At 40.4% G+C, this 18,430-nt stretch overlaps 1 protein-coding gene across 1 annotated transcript; it reads right to left on the bottom strand.

The window, feature by feature from the left end:
- Positions 1 to 16,343: 16,343 nt before the first annotated feature.
- On the bottom strand, positions 16,344 to 16,987 carry LOC128740319 (uncharacterized). The gene is made up of 2 exons (XM_053835856.1): positions 16,563 to 16,987; positions 16,344 to 16,488 (listed from the first exon to the last, which is right to left on the bottom strand). The coding sequence occupies exons 1-2, from the start codon at positions 16,985 to 16,987 to the stop codon at positions 16,344 to 16,346; spliced, it is 570 nt and encodes a 189-aa protein (XP_053691831.1).
- Positions 16,988 to 18,430: the final 1,443 nt, after the last annotated feature.

The following is an 18,430-nucleotide window of genomic DNA, read 5'->3' as shown; positions in this document are numbered from 1 at the left end:
CAAACCAGTCCGACGTCTCACCCCCCGTCCTGACGCATGATTTTGAACCATCAAGGGTAGCACGTACCAGCCTGACCTCCTAATCAGTTGGAAAACCATGTTCCAGCATAATCCGCTGTTTCGTTTAAATGAATCGTACGCCGCCTCGAAATCTATAAACAAACTGACTGAAGTTTTTAGAGCGTCTGAGTGGAATAATAAGTTTGAAATTAAAGAAATTTTTTCTCACGATTGAGAACCACTATTAATTGTATTCACGTCAGATACGACTTGCAGGTCTCAGCAGTCTGTTTTCGAAGTTCAAAATTCCAGCCTTTTCGTAGGCAGTTCCCCCACACCTTTAGGATTCACAATACAGCCGTTCACTCCCAACTTCCAAAAGTTCAGCGGCGGTTAATGCCGTCCGATCCTATTGCTGGTGTTTCTTAGCACGGTTAAATCTCCTTTAAGCAGCTTGAACATCTCGGTATCTCTCTCTGCTTTGGCGTGTCACAGTTGCAGCCAACATGTGAGTAGTGGCTCAAATCTTCTCGTTAGTCACTCGTTGGCACTCTGTGCCAAACTACTCACTGGAAGTGATTGCAGTAGTAGTACGCAACACTTCTCGCGCTGTACTGTACTAGTACTGTAGTATAGTACATGTGTTACATTCGGGCATGTGTTATTCGGGCTAGTTGCTTTCGGGCTAGTGGTTTTCGGGCTAGTGGTATTCGGGCTAATGTTATAGAATCCATTAGTCCGAATACCACTAGCCCGAAAACCACTAGCCCGAATAACACATGCCCGCATGTAACACAAGCCCGAATGTAACACTAGCCCGAATGCTACACTAGCCAGAATATAACACTAGCCCGAATGTAACACAAGCCCGAATGCAGCACGAGCCCGAATGTAATATCAGCACGAATGTAACACAAGCCCGAATGTAATATTAGGAGCTCCGTAACCACAAGGTTGTAGAATTGGCTGGCTGCGAAGACTGTTGTATAAAAACAGAAGGTGTACGAAGTGTAGCACCCAAGCTTTACTTTCGGATCGGTGTTGCGAAGCCCACACTAGTGTGGTGTAATTTCCTCACAGACGCGTACTCATTCTTTCGATCCCTCGCTCTTATTTATTAATGCACTGCAAAGAATTTTTGCGAGTGTGTGTTTAGCTAACAGCTACGGTTGTCGATCTCGTTCGTCGTTGAAGCCCGAGCTGCTGATATCAATTACTCGCGAGGGTTCTCGCTTTCGCCCATGAATAGAATCGAAGGCGAAGATGACGAAGAAAAGAAAAAGTAATGCAAAATTTGTATCACAGTTCTTCATTAGTTTCACGGACAGCTGATTGCTCATGAGTTTTTCGACTCACCAATAAGCTACGCATAAAGACGGTGTGAGACTGTGCGTCCGCGAGTGTGTGGGTAGCAGAATGTCTGCACACAGCAACGGCGGCTGCTCCTTTTACGACTGCAAGAGCGATGTAACCGTTGAATACTATGCTTCTCATACTCTCTCGCGTGTGAGTAGGCATTGCTGACTTCTTGTTCGACTCGCAACATTGCTTTTGGTTTGGTTAAATCCCAAGAATACTCAAGAATAGGACACACAACAATCGTAATTTAACTGCTGTTATTAATTGTTATGTAAACATTATTTCAAAACTAGCCTCGCTCTAACCTAGGCTGTAAATACTGAAACAAAAGACAGCCGCTTATTCAGTTTGAAAGTCGCAAAAAGCGGCTTCGCCGTTGCCTACGGCCGGCTCGCCCTAAATCGTTTAGGAAACGTTTGCTACTAACCTGGTAAAAAGATCCCATATCTTATAATAAGCCTAACTCATATCTCGCTTAACCAAAATCAAAAATTCAAAAATTGCTGAGCTCGAAAATCAGCTAACTTTAGTCAAGTGATTGAAATCTTACGACAAAGCAGAAACAATCCGTTACTATATTGAATTAATATCCATTTAATTTTTATTATTGGTGACAAATAATATTAAAGTTATAGTAAGTAAATTGTAAACACCGCTTGTTGAGTGTAAAAGCCAAAAAAGCGCTTTCGTTGCTTTTTATTTAAAAAAAAGCAAAGCCTTGGATTTATACCGTCTTTAGACGTTATGCTTTTTAACGACAGACTTTGCAGCCGGCTATTAGAATACAGGAAAATTACGGGGCCAGTGCAACGATCCTACTGACTCTATCTAGCAAGCACCGATTAGGCGAGATTCGAACATACGACGACTGGCTTGTTAGACCAGCATCGTACCTTGAATCTAACTGGGCGGCTTTATTTTATAAAGGTAACTTGATGCGAGGACTAGGGAAAAATAACTAGAGGTCAACTAGATCTAGGAAAACGAATAGCTCTAGACAGATGTGATTTCTGCGGGGCTCCCCGTGTTATAGTGTTACATTCGGGATAGTGACCTTCGGGCATGTGGTATTCAGGCTTTTGATATTCGGGCTAGTGTTATGAAACCCGAGAGACTATAGCTGCGGAAAATAGTAGACAGCGATTCTCAAGCAACGACATACGGTGTCTCTACAAAATGGTATCATGAAGGAATATTGTCATGTATCTGATGTGTAATAATAGTGCTGTCAACCTACTTACTTACAAAACGGCGGTAGCAGCCAGGTGCCCAGATAACACAAAATCGTAATAGAAAGTTTACATTAAATCGTTTTCATGTCAATTTCACATTGGAATTGTATAATGATTAGAGTATGTCAAATCGAAGTGAACAATAAGTTGTTTTGCAGTCGTGCGTGTCTTCATATACAATTCATGACTGTGAATTATAAAACAGTATAGACGATTGCAATATTTGATTATACCTTAATCATATATTCAGGAGTATTTAGTTGCGTGTTATAAAAACTACGCAAAATAGAATTACAAATAATTGTCAAAATTTTCGCATGTATATCGCCTCGACTTTGGTATATATATGTTCTTATATGGCGTGAAATATAACTTTTTCGTTCAGATATGCTTTCGTATATCTCAGTTGCAATCGTGATATACAAACCAAATGGTTGTCTGGGTGCCAGGTGGAAGGAGCACTTCCAGACGCTTTTTAACGGAAAGGTAAACACGGAGCTTAGCAGGAACAAGATTAGAGTTGTGAGCAACGACCAAGCTGTGACGACACCAATACAGGAAGAAGTTGAGATGGTCATCAGTGAGTTTATAAACAGTGAGACTGCTGGGAAGAGATAAACGGTAAGACTGCTGAAGTTCTCAGCTACTAGACTAGTTCCGGAAGTACAACTTGCACACTCATCATCTGTTAGTGGACTTTAGGGCGGCGTACGATTCAGTCAATCGAAATCATCTGTGGCAGATAATGCTAGAACACGGTTTTCCGACGAAACGAGATATACTGACTCGGGCAATGCGCTAGATGGGTCAAAATTATGCGTTAGAATTGCGGGCCACTTTCGTAATCGAATAGACTGAAGCCTGAGTGTGCGCTCTATAACCTGCTTTTCAACATTGCCTTGGAAGGTGCAATACGAAAAGCAAACGTGAAAAGGAACTATTAGCACGAAATCTCTTATGCTCTTATGCTCTTGGTTTTGCGGAAGACGTAATTAACTTCGGAATCAACCGTAGAGTAGTGGAATAGGCCATTAGTCTTTTTAAACGGGAGGCAGTGAGATTGGGTCTTACCATTAACACCGCCAAAACGAAGTACATGGTTGCTGGCAAAGAGTCCAAATGTTATTGGTACCGAGTTGAACCTGGTTGAGGAACAATATGAAATAGTGAAGAAATTCATATACCTTTTGGTACGCTCGTGACATGGGACAACAATGTAAGCCGCGAATCGGGCTTTCTACGGATTACCTAGCAAGCTAAAGTTCCGTAGTTTGCAAATTGGCACGAAACTGGCGCTCTTCAGTACATCAATCCCGATGGCTCTTTACGGCTGGGGCTTGGGTTTTCGAGCGTAAAATTTTGCGATTTAAACATGGCTTAATGGAAAATGGAGTGTGGCGCAGACACAAAAAGCACAAGCTGTATTTAGTATACCAAATTTGTATTTAATATGCTGAAATAGTGAAGGTAGTAAAATGAGGCAGGCTGCGGTGGGCTAGGCAGGGGGCAGAATGTACAATGCAAGAGAAGCAAAAGCTATTTTCAGCAGAGAACCAGGAAAAGGCCGTATAGAGTTCGGGTCGACCCCGAAGCCCTGAATCTGCGCTGTCGAGGACGATGCACGTTTAGCTGGTGTTCGAGGGGATTAGAGAACGGCAGCCCTGAACCGACAGTACCGGAGTACCGGATAACGGACCGTCAGTACTAAAGAAAAGTAAAGTAAGTAATTGTAAAAATGCTAAACCATGTTCATAACATTTCGATCAAAGGCAATAAAATACCATCAAACACGACAATTTTTTTAAAATTTGTAGCACATGAGTCATTTTTACGGCTTGTTGAGTTGAATATAAAAATCGTTTCTTGCTGTTTTCGAGACAGAACTTACAAGTTTTTATATTCTAAAAAAGTGAGGAAAATAGTTTAACTTCAATTTGTTTCATCAAAAATATAATCGCTTATTAGATGAGTTTGCACATGTTGGCATATGATTTAAGATACGAGATAAAACCCAAACCTTCGAAAATGTAATGTATTATAGTTTAGTTTCCGTTCAACATTAATTGTTAATCAACTCTCATGCCAACGAAACGTCTTTAAAATCTCTTCTTACATCTTACATCTTTTGTCAGTTGATACGGACGGTATCCGGGAGGCTTAGAAAGTAGGTATTAACTTTAAGTTTCTATTCCACTTTCTTAAGAGGGAATAAATGCTAAGTTCACACTTAGCACTTTTCATCACCCTGATTATTATCCTTTCTTCGGAACAACGTTGGTGCAAAACTTGTTCCATCTGCATTAATTACTGTCATTATATGTAATTTTCAGAAGCTCTTCCGAGAAAAAGTAATACAAACTGGCATACAACGCCGCTCTCGTAGATCCGTAGTCCCTTGACTAGAGAAAAAACTGTGGAATCTCTGAAAAATAGGTACGCTTAATGCGAGAGCTACAACCTGCGTTACCTCACATCACATCTTTTAAACTGGCACCCGAAAACCAATAGTAAAGTTTTACTTTCAGATGGGTTGGTGCTTGGTTGAAATTTTCGGAGCTAAAGCTTTGCTCAATAACACCACTTGCTCTCGAAAGTAAGTCGTAGCAAGGTTATGACTAAAAGCGAATCGAGCTCAAGCTAGCGACAAGATAACAGATATTTTGAGGAAAAAAGTTTTATTTCATCTATTGTTCCGTTCCTCGAGCTGGCAATTTTATTACGCAAATAAGTGTATTTGAACCTGAAAGCTGCATCTACCAAACTATAGCTTATCAAACCCAAAAATAAAATTCACGCCTATAATGAGTAGTGTTTCGATTTTTGGAAAAGGAGCAATAGGAATTGCTGTTGCGCTTACTTCCAACTAATATACTTTATTTGAATCTAGAGTGATTTAATTACAAATAATCATAAATAACCTTTATAATACTAATCAGATCAAAAATTTAAATCCATGTGACTAACGTTAGGATACAATAAAGTCACTGCAAACTTTTGCAAATGCAAATTACAAATTTTTTGTCTTGAATTGTCAAAAAAATGTTAAGAGGATGACATATTTCAAAAAGTAATATTGAGCGGACGAAATTGAACTCAAGTAGTTTGTTTTTGTTGAGTTTTTGAAAAATGTCTGAGAAATAGAAAGCATTTCACTCGTAAAACTCATAATACTAGCAAGTACGTATGACAAATAGAAAACAAGTCTAAATGAGATGAAGAATTTCATTAATGGCAAAAACTCTAGCAATCAAGGAGAGCAGTTTCAGTGCATCGGAATGCCGTCATATAACACCATAGTTATTAAAAAACGAGGCTCCAATCTTTATCTGCTCAGTAACTGAGGAATATCCAGCCATCTGGGTTTTGATTTTTATTTTGATCTGATTTTGAAACTGTTGGGCCACTTGGCGAACGAGGGGTCCACTGTTCCGAGGTATTAAAAGTGTAATTCTGTTTTTTCAGCCATTTCCAACCAATCAAGTACAAAAGTTCCAATATTTTACGACCTCGTGCCAGTAGTGGCCCTGTTTCAAGGAGAATTACTCAAAACCCATGATCTAATTGTTTCTAATTTTGCTCAATCTCTTGTCAAATTAAAATTATTTTCTGTTATTATTGTTATCATCACCACCCATTCTTGTTTTCTTTTATTCAACTCACTTCTGTTATGTGTTTAGTTGTTTTGAAATAGAAAATTAGTTTTGATCCTCTTCTAATGAGCTGGTTAAGTCCCCGGTCTTGCTCGGGCAACCCCCTTTTTTGTCACTTAGCCAGATATTCATTTGTTTTCTTTCCGAAAATTCCTATAATGAAAGAGAAACAAAGCCTTTTTGAGTCCCACATACAGATGTAAAATATGTAGGTACTGAACATATAGATCCTAATAGAAGTTTAGCATGGATCGATCCACAACTGGCACTCAAGTGTGCGGATGGAAAAATTTCTTCCGGTGCGAAAAGAGCAAATAAATCAAAGTATTACAAGATTATTATCGCCTTTTATTCAGTCGCTTCCAACGTCGTGCTTTGTCCTTCGATTTTCAATAAAAGGAAAGCAAAGAGACGGTAGAACTCGAGTGAAAGTGTGCGCTCAGTAACGATTTATGGAGTTGCTACTTTGCCGATGCGACGTGGTGTAAGGTGATTCGTTTGGCGGCTCGGAACAAAAAAAACATATGCGCTCATACTAGCGCGCTGCAAGGTCTCAGAAGGCATCCGAAGCGGAAACTATTATGCAGCGGAGTGATAAAAACTTCCAAATAGACTTTGCCTTTGGAAATCGTTTACGATGGATAGTGAAAACAGTTTGAACTTTCCTGAATATATATTATGAATCGTTTTATAATACCACCGTTTTTTTATTTTCATGAAAAATCATAACTCAAAAACTATTGATTGCTCCAGAATTGTGACTAAGGATGAGTAGTAGGAAATTAATTTTTAAATAAGAAAAATATACACTGAAAACAAGTTTACCATTTTTTCGAGAATCAGATAAAAATTTTGAATTAAAATACCCAGATGACGCCATATGTTATTCATGTTGCTGGACCTGTACATAAAATTTCAAATAACTACATTGAATTTCCTACACTTTGTTCGAAACCATATTATTGATTCAACCTTTCGCTTTTAAGTTGCGGGTGCCTTAAACACTGCTTTCGAAAAAATGAGCACACTTCTTTGTTTGAAACTTTTACCACGTTAGCATAAATGACTGAAATTTTGACTGAATGTAGTTAAGTGTCTATTGTTTACAATAACAGAGTTTCATCAAAGTCGATTGAGCGATTGCATCGATACATAACAAAAAATAGTGCGCAAAAAGTGTTGCTACTCTCTTCGAGCTTTTAGAAACTGATATCGTATTTAAAATGGGTCAGTAAAAGGCTCGAAAAGGCACATTCAACCATATTACAGGGGACCAGAACATTCAAGAACAGCGATGGGAAAAAATCGCTTCTAGTGATCAAGATCATAGAAGCGATCAGATTCAGATTCGTTGAGATTACTACTTGTAAGCGACAAACAATTTGTCGCTATCCGTACAGATTATGATAAACCTCATGTCAGATCATGTTCATTGCATGATTGCGTTGAGAAATATAACAGATACAGACGATTGGTTGTGTGCATCGTATGAATCACAATACAAACAACATGTGTGACCCATTTTCTCGCAGCTAGGTAAGATGTAACACTGTGATCGACTGCTGAAACTGTTTAGAGAACAAAATCTTGTGATCAACGATAAAGATTCACTGTTTGGCATGATCTGTACGGATCGGGATCTGTGCGTGTGGCGACAACTCACAGATTTTATCAAAATCACTGATCTTCCATCCCTGTTCAAGAAGCATCAGACTATCAAGCGGAAGGCTAGTATCGCTAGAAAACGTGGGACCACAGATCTGAAGGCACCGAACGGAAGTGACAAACGAAACACGTTGGCCAAAACTCGCCAAAACATTTTTATTTAAGAGTAGCTTATACGGCTATTATATAGCTAATAGCCGTGAAACAAGCACTTGACAAGCTACTGCGGGCCATCCATTAAGTACGTCACACTTATAGGGGGGACCGGAGGTTGACCTAATCGTGACGATTTGTAACGTAGGGGGGAGGGAAGGGGGGAATAAAGTTATGTGACGGCACATGAAAAAAATTCAAATGGAAATTTATTCGGGGAATTATATAATTTAGCTTTCAAACGTACTGATGGATTTTAAAACAAATAGGAATTTTGTGAATGACAATGTTTTGATTTTGGTCAAAATTTGGGTGACGTACTAAATGCATGTCGCCTATAACAAAAATGTTTCGTGGGTACGTTACTGCCTCTAAGTTTGTGACAACAATCAAATCAATGTTATCTTTCCAAAACTTTTTCTCAGCCGGGCGAACGCTGTGCTACGGTACCAACATCAATCGAATCAAAAACAAATAATTAAATAATATTTTCAAACAAGTGCCGTAGCACTTCACAATTGGCGCATTTATCTGCATTTCACATCAATTTTGGCAACCATAAATGATTGCCGTTTGTATCCATCAAAGCATAAACAATGGTAAAGGCAAACATGGAACCACCGTGCCACCGTCAACAGATAACATAGATAACATTGAACAATATTTCAACTTCGTTCAATTGAATCACACAAACAAGCTCTGTACCGCAATCTAAAGCCATAAACCTCATACAAAACGGTGTGCGTTTCCTTCAAATAATCTCATAGAAACCACGTCATGACACAATCTTGCATCCATTAATTGCGTTTCCGATTCCGATTCAAAGCGTGAACCGAAGCTTCTGCTCACGTGAAATAATGATTATGTGGCGCTCGACTTGCACCGTACCAATCTGAAATGAGACCGTGGATGGCGTTGTACCGTGGCGTGTGAGATATGCTTCAAAATTCGCGTCAAGGATGAGTGAAACCAGCCAGGTTTTATATATACCCAGTAAAACATTTGGTTTGTATAACTCGATTGCAAGATATACGAAATCATATCTGAACGAAAAAGTTATATTTCACACCGTATAAGAACATATATGTACCAAGTGGTAGAAATGCGAAAGTTTTTACAATTATTTGTAATTCTATCTTGCATTTTATACAGCAGTTATTATAACACGCAGCTTAATACTCCTGAATATATGATTAAGATACAACTTAATATTGCAATCATCTGTACTGCTTTGTAATTTACAGTCATGAGTTGTATATGAGGACACGCACGACTGCAAAGCACTTTATTGTTCACTTTGTTTTGACATTCTCTAATCATTATACAATTCCAATGTAAAATTGACATGAAAACGATTTAATGTGAACTTTCTATAACGATCTTGTGTTATCTGGGTATATCACAGCCAAGTTGCACTTCGGAATACCCGGGTGTTTAGTCCACCTTATCGAAACAGGAATTGCTCCAAACATGAGCCAACGTGCCGTTTCATGAAAGCTTTCAACAATCTACAACATATAGTAAATGTTACCATGGGACCAGTGAATATTAAGAATAGGCTTAGCTTATATTTTAGGGGACAGTTGCATTCCATTTAAGTTTTTTTTATTGTTAATGTTAATAGTTACTAAGTATTTTTTTAATGGCCTATTGGAGTAAAAACTGCCGCAGTGGCGCTACCTGCTGTGATGGTGATAAAAACGAAAACAAATGTCAGATGCGGTATATTTCTCAAAAAAAAATTCAGTAAATTTAATTTTTAGCTAGTTTTCGTTTGAAAACTTTACTAAATTTTCATCAGGTTTTGTAAGAAATTTGATGTTTCGCAAGATATTTTAAAAATACTTTTGAAATAGTGAATTGAAATAGCATAAATCTGAAGAATACTTTAAAAGTTTGCTGTGGCTACTCACAGCAGTGATCCTTAATCGGTTTTTGCACATTATTGGAATGTTTTTCTGGCTAGTAAACGGCTTGGTAATGCGTACCATCGGTGCCTTGTGCACTGGGCATAAAATAGACCCCACAGTAGTTCACAGCCTCTTACCTAGCAACTCCTACCCCTACCTCTTCGTGGTACCAGCCGGGATACGAGCAACCTCGGTGGAGATCGGGTAACCAACCCCAGTGGAAACCAAGGTCGTATGCTGACAAGGGAGGAGGGCTCCTTCGAGCTACGTTGGCCCTCCGGCGATACTGTGGGGTTGGTTGCGGGCTTTGCAAGCCTGAACCACTAAAAAAACCAAAGCAATGGATTCCGTAAGTAATAATAATAACTCTAATCGGAACAATCGGCAAAGACCCAGGCGACGAAAACGGACTAACGATTGGAAATTAGGAACATGGAACTGTCGGTCTCTAAATTTCCTCGGAAGTACCCACGTGCTTTCTAAAGAAGTGAAGAGCCGCAAGTTCGACATCGTAGCGCTGCAGGAGGTTTGCTGGAAAGGAACGATGGTACGTACGTATAGAGATGGTCATACCATCTACCAGAGCTGCGGCAATACACACGAGCTGGGCACAGCTTTTATACTGATGGGCGAGATGCAGAAGCGGGTGATCGGGTGGTGACCGATCAACCCCCGAATGTGCAGATTAAGAATCAAGGGCCGATTCTTCAATATAAGCTTTATTAACGTGCACAGCCCTCACCTCGGAAGTACCGATGATGACAAAGATGAATTCTACGCGCAGTTGGAGCGTGAATACGACCGCTGCCCAAGACATGATGTCAAAATTATCATCGAGGACTGTACGGCTCAGGTTGGTCAGGAGGAGGAATTCAAACCGGTGATTGGACGGTTCAGCGCTCACTTGCAAACGAACGAAAACGGCCTAAGACTTGTCGACTTCGCCGCCTCCAAGAACATGCCCATACGTAGTACCTTCTTCCAGCATAACCTCTACCATCGGTACACCTGGAGATCACCCAACCAGACGGAATCACAAATCGACCACGTTCTGATAGATGGTTGGCACTTTTCAGACATTATCGACGTCAGAACCTATTCGGGCGCTAACATTGATTCGGATCACTACCTAGTGATGGTAAGGATACGTCAAAAACTATCTGTTGTGAACAACATACGATACCGCCGCCCGCCACGGTATAATCTAGCGGGACTGAAGCAACCAGAGGTCGCCGAAAACTACGCGTTATCTCTCGAAACCGCGCTGCCGGAAGAGGGTGAGCTGGATGAAGCCCCTCTTGAAGACTGTTGGAATGCCGTGAAAACAGCCATTAACAGCGTAGCGGAGAACGTCCTAGGTAATGTGGCACCGAATCGATGTAACGAATGGTTTGACGAGGAATGCCAGCAGATATTGGCTGAGAAGAACGCAGCGCGGGTACAAATGATGCATAGAGCCACCCGTCAGAATGTGGAGCGATACAAACAGAACCGGAGGCAGCAAACCCGACTTTCAAGGAGAAGAAGCGCCACCAAGAGGAGAAGGAGTGCGAAGAACTCGAACAGCTGTACCGCTTTCACGACACACGGAAGTTCTATCAGAGACTCAACGGATCTCGCAAATGCTTCGTGCCGCGGGCCGAAATGTGCAGAGATAAAGATGGAGGTATCTTGACTGACGACCGTGCGGTGATCGAAAGGTTGAAGCAGCACTACGATGAACACCTGAATGGCATGCAGGCGGAAGACCATGATAGCGGAGGAAGTGACCACATTGGTGCAACTAGCGACGAAGATGTGCCACCCCCATCGATAAGGGAAGTTAAAGAAGCCATCCAGCGACTGAAGAACAACAAAGCAGCGGGAAAGGATGGCATTGGAGCGGAACTTATTAAAATGGGCCCGGACAAGTTGACCGGCTATTTGCATCAATTGATTGAGATTTGGGATACGGAACGACTACCGGAGGAGTGGAAAGACAGAGTTATCTGCCCTATCTACAAGAAAAGTGATAAGCTGGATTGTGAGAACTACCGAGCCATCACTATCCTGAATGCCGCCTACAAAGTGCTGTCCCAAGTCCTCTTTCATCGACCATCGCCAATAGCCAATAGATTTGTGGGAAGTTACCAGGCCGGCTTCATGGAGGGTCGGTCTACAACAGACCAAATCTTCACCCTGCGGCAGATCCTCCAGAAGTGCCGCGAATTCCGAGTCCCCACGCACCACCTGTTCATCGATTTCAAAGCCGCATCTGATAGCGAAAACCGACAAGAGCTATAGAAAATTTTGGACGAAAACGGCTTTCCGGGTAAGCTTACTAGACTTATCATGGCTACGATGGATGGGGCCCAGTGTTGTGTGAGAAACTCGGGTGGATTTCGAACCCATTCGAACCTCGCATGGGACTTCGACAATGAGATGGTCTTTCCTGCCTGCTATTCAACATTGCGCTTGAAGGTGTTATAAGGCGAGCGGCGATCAAAATGCGGGGCACGATTTTCAATAAATCCAGTCAATTTATCTGTTTTGCTGACGACGTGGATGCTGTCGGCAGAACATTTGTGGCGGTGGAAGATCAGTACACCAGACAGAAGCGCGAAGCAGAGAAGATTGGATTGAAGATAAATACGTCTAAAACGAAGTATATGCCGGCGGGCGGGACCGAGCGCGACAGGGCTCGCTTGGGCAGTACCGTGATAATCGACGGGGATGAGTTCGAGGTAGTCGACGAGTTTGTATACCTTGGCTCGCTGGCAACAGAGGACAACAATATCAGCCGTGAGATTAAAAGACGTATTATCAGCGGCAGTCGGGCCTACTACGGACTCCACAAACACTTGCGGTCGAACAATTTGAGCCCCCGTACAAAGTGCACACTGTACAAAACGCTAATTAGACCGGTTGTCCTCTACGGGCACGAAACCTGGAAACTGCTAGAAGAGGACCTATGAACACTCGGAGTTTTCGAACGGCGGGTGATAAGAACCATCTTTGGCGGAGTGCAAGAGAACGGTGTATAGAGGCGAAGAATGAATCACGAGCTCGCGCGTCTCTACGGCGAACCAAGTATTCAGAAAGTGGTTAAAGCTGGACGGATACGTTGGGCTGGACATGTTGCTAGAATGCCGGACAACTATCCTGCAAAAATGGTTTTCGCATCAAATCCGTTAGGAACAAGACGAAACGGGGCACAGCGAGCGAGGTGGCAAGACCAGGTGGAGCGAGATCTGGCGAGCACTGGGTGCCCGCAGAACTGGAGATCAGTTGCCATGGACCGAAACAGATGGAGAAATTATACTGCGCAGGCCTTGTCATAAGACGTTAGGCCAATTAAGTGAAGTGGAATGTTTTTCTACTTTGCAAAATCTTTATGCTTGTTTAATATCGGTTCAAGTCAAAATTCTGGAGATTCGAACATCTGTCTCTCCAAGCGATCCATGTTGCTCCGGCACTGCATGAAAATATGAATGTTCTCTTTGGTTAGCCTGTATCTTGCCTGCAATAGCCTGGTTTCTGTTAATTTCACAAGCAGACAAATTTTTTACCACTTGAGCACGTCGATTTTTATAACTTAACGTAATATATAACCTGCCTTTTGCCGCACAAATATACAAAAACGTTATTTTCTCGTATATACTGTAAACAAACTATTGACAAAGTATATACCAAAAATAAAGTACACAATTTTCTTACATTTTGCAATAATAATTTTCACATTGTTTCACTACAGTAAGAAAATTAAAAAAGTGAACTTTTTCCGATTCTTCAGGCAAACTGTCAACTTTCTCAACATTCAGCTAGTTCCAAAGACCACCACCGTCAGTGCATAAGTTTCTGTCGAATAGGTCAATTGGAAAACGGGCTTAAAGCCTACACCACTGAGCAAAATGTTATTTATTCCCCCTACATCTTTTCCCATCTGGCAAAAATTCATTGTGTCTTATTGTTTGCTCTTGAGAAACTTCATGCCTATAGGTAAGCATTCATTTTCCCGCCATCGTTTGCACTATTTCCGATATTGCAAAGTAAGTCTTGTAGCTTACTCATAAGGCACATAAGATCCCATAGTCATTTATACAAATTCTTATACATGAAGAGTGGATGTTGATAACATTATAAGTCAGCTGCTACATTCTGCTAGTGCACAAAAACACCCCCTAAAGTTTACAGTAAAAATGCAAAAACTTTATAAACAACTTGAAAACCGGCAAATGTAGAGTTCCCACATATTCCACAAAAATATGCAAATTAGTAGGGGAGTGTCGTCGTGGTTGGGCCACGTTTTGGAATTCGCCCATGACTTTTGTTTCAAAAGCAATTTTGGAAATATAAATACATCGTTGCAAAGGTGTGAGAATAAGGTATATTTCCGGAAAGTTTTAAACTGATTGCTTGAATTATAAAAAAGTTATAGGCATTTACGTGAAGACAAAAAATGTTATCATAGTCGGGCCATGTTGTACAGGTTGGGCCACCGGAGAAAATCTAAGACATACGTATTGAAATTCTATATAGAGACATGAAAAGAATGAATTCCGTGAACAACGGCTCATATAAGTACGAATACCCTATTTTTAACTGCATTTTTGCGAAATTTTGGCGATCTAGTAAAATCAATATTGCTACAATCGCCTTTTCCGAAGTGTACAACTACAATGAAAAAACAACACAAGTCTAGGTTTTTATCGTATTAATTTTGCTTTATTTCATCACATTTTACGTGACTGATATTCTCTAGCGATTATTGAGCTTCTGCGCTTAAAATAATGGTGGCCCAACCATGACTACTCAAGTGGTCCGACCTTTACAAATAGCGCTTTTCTAGTATTTCATCTTAGCCTTCCCAAACACCTTACTGGAGGGGATTTTTCTATAGTCTTCGTGTGCAGCACAACACGCTTCATACATTTTCAAAATTTATCCTGATAATTGCATTTCTTGAATCATTTCTTGAAGAAAAGTTCATTGCGCCTGGAAAACTTTTTTTGTAAGATTTAGTCACTGAATTCAGTACGGGTGTTTTGAATACACGATTGAAACTCGCAATATTGTGAAAAGTTAGCTTGCACAGTAAGAAGTTTTACAATGGTTGTATCATAGATATCATGATTTACTAAAACTGTAAAATCGTGATGGCCCGACTATAACAGTGGCCCGACGATAACGACAATACCCAGCAAACATTTTCGTACGTATATGAAAGTAACAAATATGATATATGTACCGATATATATCTAGAAAAATCGCATTCGATGCACGAAACCAGCATATGCGTACTGTTTTGGAGGCGATATACATACTGCAAATTATATGAAAACAATTCACATTCATAGGTATTTGTATACGATGAAATCCGACTCAACATGATTAGCTCCATAATGCTATACAATTCTGTGACGAAAATCGTATGTGAATCAGTTACTATCATTTTGTGCGAATAAATGCAAACTATAGTGCGCTTTACTAAGCTTTATGTACGATTTCGAGTTTGTTTAGCGATATTTAAGATGATTTTCACACATTATTATACGATTTGTGGTTTGATGGGTACCCTACTGTCTACAACTTTGCAGAACATTTCATATTTATAGGAGTTGAAATAAAAAAGTTATGTGAAAAAATTAACATTAACGGGGTACCCGCAAGTTTCGCTCCGTAATTTTTTTCTTTTAAGAGATACCACTCTCTTTCTTCAGTGAAGTTGTTCAAAACAATATTATCTACAAATATTTCTTACCAATCGTAGATGTTGAGCTTGAAACTAAAAAGTTTTTGTTTCTATCTGTTGTGTTATCCGCTTAAGCCCTAATTTTTCAGTACTATTAGAAAACACATAGCAAAGAAACGTCGCAGAAGACAGTAAGTTGATATCTTTAAAAATTCGTCACAAATATCGATGTCCGTCTTTTTTTTAAATCCGTCCCACTGTGCGTCACCCTAATAGCTCTCGTCGGGCTTAATGAGTATGAAATGGTTGTAATCGTAGAAAAATCGTTAACTAAGCTAAATATGCTCATTTTTGACCCATTTTTATTAAATTTTTCAATATCAAAAAAGGTCTCGAATTTGGCACGGTTTCGATTTTGGGCGACACGCGTTTGTTACCAAATTTGTAGTCCCACTATGCACTGCATAATTTCTCTGCTGCTCAATTCAAACACCATCGATTAATAAAAGGTCAAAATTTCTTAACACATCAGGGACAGTTAGCTGTTCCTTCTTCGCTCGCGAAGAATATTTTTAATATGGATCTAGCCAAATAACATACATAGTATCGCGTAGGAATATCGAATACTAAATTGAACCACTGTGATTTAATCAGCAACGCCATTTCTGGTCATTATCGTATTTTACTCATCCAATTTCGCTCATTACATGATATTCACAACAGAAATCAACTCCAACAAACCATGTCCGGTGGGACATTTTCGATATATTTGACCACATTCTGCACCACTATTTCCTTGCTGCTTTGCTTGTAGGTAAACCTCGTCGATTTCTTCTGCTTCATATGGGCTAAAATTGTAACGGTAACAATAATCAACATCTCTCCAGGCGGTATCAATCACACGTCGCACGTTTGAACTTACGTAAATATGACGTCTAGAATTTCTCCAATCATACCATTATGACCAAGCGGTGCCTCGGCTACTTCACAGATGGCCCTCAGCATGCATTCGCGTCCATCGCTGCCCCAGCTGTCGATTTTTGCTTCCAGCAACTGGTACAATTGACTTCGACTGTAATCAACGTACTCGTCGTTGAGGCGGGATTTAAGAAACTTTTCCGGAACGGGCCAAATTAGTGTTTGTGGAATATTATAATTGGCCTGCAGGTTCTGAATCATATTGAGCTGACGGAACAGTTTGTGTGCAAATCGAATCGGCACTATGCACCCAATAACGATCTTGGCAGTTCCCCCATTCGGACTGAATATGAGCCAACGTTTTACCCGAGAACGATCGGCGGAATCGCTGTCCGTACAATTGGCCGAGCAAGCTCCAATCGTAATCATCACCACTAGCAATAGCCTAACTAAGGTGATCATTTTATGGTAAGATTATTTGATTTTTTGGTGAACGACACTGAGAGAATATTCTCCAACTTAACAATATCAAATAAAGAGGCAATGTACTGCCCATTCAATAAGAACAAACGTGTAAATGATTTGTCAGGTGGTTAAAACCAAAAAATGTAAAATATATACACACTTTCACCATACAGATGAATTAACTATTGTTTAATCAATTAGCAGCATCGAACTAATTAGATCATTTGAGTCACGTTTTGTGATTTTGGGTTTATCTTTCTAATAAGATAGCAACCACAAAGTTGATGAGAATCCAGTCTTTAAAAGTAAGATAGGTACCTGGTAGAGATGGTCGGGTGGCGGAAAATTTGCCCGAAACCCGCACCCGACCCGCCGGGTTCGGGTCGGGTTCGGGTATTGAAAAAAAATAATTTGCGGGTTCGGGTCGGGTACGGGTTCTTAATTTTTGTTTTTTGTTTCTTCAAATTAAGTAATGACCACATTTAACACTAAAGATGGTCGGATACCCGGACCCGGACCCGTCCCGTACCCGACGGGTTTCGGTCGGGTTCGGGTATCAAAAATAATAAATATGCGGGTTCGGGTCGGGTACGGGTTAATTTTTTTCTTAATCGGGTACGGGTCGGGTTCGGGTGTTCAAATTTTCATATTCGACAATGTCTAGTATCTGGATATAAAATTTTATTTCACTATAAGGTGGATTACAGCGGTTTTTACGTAAGACGTCCAGCAGGAAATTATTGGACTGAAAGTCATCAGATTTTGAAAGCTTACAACTTAAAGCCGGAATCACACTGACCATCAGCGAACATCAACGGCAACGTATCGTAACGGAAGGTCAGTGACGGTCGCATGCATTTTCAATGAGCGCATTCACACGAGTGCCTTGACATTCCGTGATGTGACGTTCCGGACGCGTTACCGATGATGTTCGCTGACTGTCCTGCCACATAAACACAGCCTCCGATCGAAAAGCATCACGGACACCCACACTTGCTTAAGGTGAAACGGTACTGAATCCAACACGGCCAGATGGATGGCACCTATATCCTCACATGGACGCCATTTTTCCATGGACTAATTTTTACCTAAATCGTTTATTAACTTGCTCTGTATCGAAGATACGTGTTAACTTTCTTCTGCAAAAGCATGTGATTTTAATAAATGCAAATGTTTGCAGAACATTATTTTTCCCTAAATCACATAGTTTTGAAGCTACAGTGAAAATTCCGATTTTTGGGCGTCCGTCATGAAAGACGCCTAATATCTCAAAAACTGTGATACTTAGAGGAATAAAGTTTTCTGCAAAAAGCTTCATAATAAGATTATCTAACACTTTCTAGAACATACTATAGCTCTATATAATCAAATTACAAAGTTAAATTTTGCATCACCACCTGTGTTTGA

Source organism: Sabethes cyaneus, chromosome 3, assembly GCF_943734655.1.
Source record: "Sabethes cyaneus chromosome 3, idSabCyanKW18_F2, whole genome shotgun sequence".
Taxonomy (NCBI): domain Eukaryota; kingdom Metazoa; phylum Arthropoda; class Insecta; order Diptera; family Culicidae; genus Sabethes; species Sabethes cyaneus.
Note: the sequence above shows the minus strand (reverse complement) of the source record. Positions and strands in the feature narration are given on the sequence as shown.